The following is a 3464-nucleotide window of genomic DNA, read 5'->3' on the forward strand; positions in this document are numbered from 1 at the left end:
GAGCAAGCAGGGGTGCCCACCCAGAACTCAAAGCCCCCGCACCCAAGCCCTGTGTCCCCCTTTCTCCAGCCCCATCCACCTTGGAGGCTTCTCTGCTGCTGGAACAGGGACGCCGCCGGACGACACCAGAGGCCTGCACTGAGTGGCACCATCGCCCACACTTCCCCCTTTCCCAGGAAGCAGGGCGCCTGGGGGTGAGAGCAAGGCACACAGAAGAGAATAGTCAACTCTGTCCCTTTGTCTGGGATACACAGCCCAGGTCCTGAGTGCCTGCCAGGGTGGCCTATTGTCTGGCACTGTTTGCCTTTGGGGCGATAGGTGCCCCAGAGTTGGCCGGGAAGAGACAGGCCGAGTGGGGGCGGGGAGCAGGATCCAGCACCAGACCAGGTGGCCTTGGTGCCAAAGGCCGAGGCTTATGAAGCCCCTGGGCAAGGAGCCAAGTGCCCGCCCACTCCTCTGTCTGCAGCTGAGAAGACCTGGTGATGGCAGGAACACCCGCCATCTAACAAAGACCCCCCAGAACCTTTGTCTTCCCTCTCCCAGGCCCCTCAGGGCCCAGATCACCCCCCAGAGCTCCCTCCTCTTCCACCCCTGCGCGCACACCCTTGCCCCCACCTGAGAAGTTAGGCAGGACGAGGAGGCACTGCTAGTACTGCCCAGAGAGGGCAGAAAGAGCCCAGCAAGAGCCAAGGCCCCGCTTCCAGGGGGGTGTGCACATGTGTTGGAGGCGGCTGGACTTCCCCAAACCACCACCTGTCCCTTGGCTGCTCTCAAAGCAGCTCCTCCGTGAGTGGCTCTCCCCCAGCGCTGCATCTGATTACACGCACACACAGAACACCCCACGCCACTCAGCTGTCCGATCTGAACAAGGCAGCGTGGGTCCAGAGATCTGTTCCCCAGAACTGTGAGACCCTGAGCAAGTCACTTCCTCTTTGAAGACGGGGGGATTGGATTCCTGGATCTCTAAAAACCCTTCCAGCTTCAAAGTCACATAACCAGGACCGTAGGGGGAGGATCTTAAGCCCTCCTAGACAGCGGAGTGGGACGCAATCCTACAGAAACGCAATAGAAAGGATCCGTGCCTTTGGCCAGAGACAGTTCAAGCCACCCACCACCAATAGATGGGGTTTTTTCGGAGTTTATATACTACACTTTGTGCATAAACCACACTCTGAGCCATACGCCACATGCTGCATATTATCACACCTTACGGTGTAATACACATTTTGAAGTATGTTCCACACTATGGGGTAACCCACACTCTGAGGTATATAACACTTCAGGGCACACAGACACTTTGCAGTATGTAACATTATGTGTATCTACACACTTGGGCTATACCCCATACTTTGTGTATATAGCACACTTTAGGTAGAGTCTTCACTGCTGGGAGCATTCTGTAGCGTCGGTGTAACTTTGGCAAGGCTCTGAGGTTAAGTGTACAGACCGTGGAACCAGATAAAGCTGGGTAGGATGCATTTCCACCACTTGCTAACCTTGAGCAAATCACTTGCCTCTGAGACTCAGTTTCTTCACCTGTAAAATGGAGATAAAAATAGTATCTACCTCAGAGGTTTTGGGGGGGAGAGGGGGAGAGGAAGCAGAGCCCATGATGGGCTCATCACAGTGCCCAGCACATTAGAAACACTCAGTAAATGGTACCCTTGTTATTGCTCACACTTTCAAAGGTGTTTTATAATGTAATGTACTTTTTGATTTAAAATCTTTAAAATATATATATTAAAGATTTTAAATCTATAATATAAATAATATATTTGTTCCCAGAGTCTCAAAGCTTTGGAAACTCAGATAACAGACAGAACCACTTAATTCATATTTATTTCACATTTAATCTGTAAACTTTTATTTTAAAAAATCCACCATCATTAGCAACATGTGCTGACATTAGTTTGTCTTTAGTGAAATAAGAGCGCAGGCCTTAGAGAGTCTCTGTCTAAAACACGTAGAAACTCAGATGTAAACACAAGGTCTCCGCCCTCCTCCCGTGATTTGCGGAGTTCATCAATGAATGACATGATCTCAACCAGAAAAGCAGGAGGGAAGGACAACACTTTGATACCTAAGAGCTCTTGGGGCGGGAACTGTACAGTTTGGCAGGCTCATTTGTCTTTGCAAACTGTTTACCTTGGGCAAATTGTATCAGGTTTGCTTCTTCCACATAATTTCCACTCCTCCTCCGTCTAAAAACAGCAGCTAAAAGATTTCTTGCAGTCAGCACTTTTGGGGAGGGAGGGGCAGGTGCAGGAACATACAAGATAGAAACATACATATTCTTCAAGCAGTGGCCCTGGAGAGAGGGAAGGAGGGGGCCAGGGAGGGAGGAACACAGGAAAGAGATACTTTTCAAGTGAGTTGCTGAGGCAAAGGGTGCATCAGAGGATAATGGCTTTATACACAGGGCTGCTGCATGGCAGAAAGGTTCATTTACTTCTGTCTTGGTCCTTCGTTGTAGTATTTACATAGGAAAAGGCAATTATGCTGTTAGGCACAGGAAAAAATGGACAGAAATCTTTTTCCCCTCAGGAAATCTCAAAGCAGGTCCAGGTCCAAGGGACAGTCACCAGTTGCTGGCAAAAAGGACCCAGAAGGAGGTAATGACACCAGAAAAGGACTTGCATTACAAAGGGGCTTGGCCTGAACCAAAGACCATGTATCTGCCTCAAGGGCAGCTCCAACAGCACTGAAAGCCCAGACATTGGGGGTCCTAGCGAGTACTATCAAAAATAGTGTATATTTACAGTGGGGGGTGGGGGGATGGGCAGGGCTGCCCTGAGCATTTGTTTTAAAAACAGAGTTAGGGGGAAGAGGGAGAGCAATCAGCCAGGGCTGGGTAACCCCATCCATTAATCCGTTGTGAGCCCTACCCTCTGAGGCCCCGTGTTTGCTTGCTCTGATCTGCACGGAGAGCTGGACTCAGGGGAGGTGGAAATGCCTTTAGGAAACAATACTGATTCGGGGGACCCAACAACCCAGAAGACCGCTCCAAGTCACAAGCGGCCCTGGTAACAACTGGGGACCTGTGATCCTCTCAGCCAGTACTTTTCCCTGAGAGGGATGAACCGAGGCCACGGAGCAGGCAGGACCCGGGTTTCAGTGTGCTGGGGCTATACAGATGCTCCCTCCATCCCCGCTGACTGCCGTGGGCGCCAGCCTGTCGGCGGGTCGCGGACCCCGCGCTCACACGATCCGTTTCCTGTCCCCCCGGCAGAGGATCTTCTTGAAGGCGCGGCGGAAGTCGTGATTGAAGATGGTGTAGATGACCGGGTTCAGGGAGCTGTTGCAGTAGCCGAACCAGAAGAAGAACTTGAAAAGCGTGCGCGGCACGGAGCAGCCCACGGCCGTGAGCGTGTAAGTGAAGAAGAAGGGGAACCAGCACACCACGAACACGCCGATGACCACGGCCAGCACGAACGTGAAGCGCTTTTCGCGGTTCTGCCGCCCGC

General features: G+C 51.8%; 1 protein-coding gene across 1 annotated transcript in view; it reads right to left on the bottom strand.

The window, feature by feature from the left end:
• Positions 1 to 1883: 1883 nt before the first annotated feature.
• The window catches only part of ADRA2A (adrenoceptor alpha 2A), a 2592-nt gene continuing 1011 nt past the window's right edge, over positions 1884 to 3464 (bottom strand). Inside the window, 1 exon segment of the mRNA XM_077762424.1 lies at positions 1884 to 3464. This exon segment is cut by the window's right edge and continues 6 nt beyond it. Coding sequence (XP_077618550.1) covers positions 3199 to 3464 — 266 coding nt within the window. The 3' untranslated portion in view covers positions 1884 to 3198.

Source organism: Crocuta crocuta, unplaced genomic scaffold, assembly GCF_008692635.1.
Source record: "Crocuta crocuta isolate KB4526 unplaced genomic scaffold, BGI_CrCroc_1.0 scaffold328, whole genome shotgun sequence".
NCBI classification, from domain to species: Eukaryota; Metazoa; Chordata; class Mammalia; order Carnivora; family Hyaenidae; genus Crocuta; species Crocuta crocuta.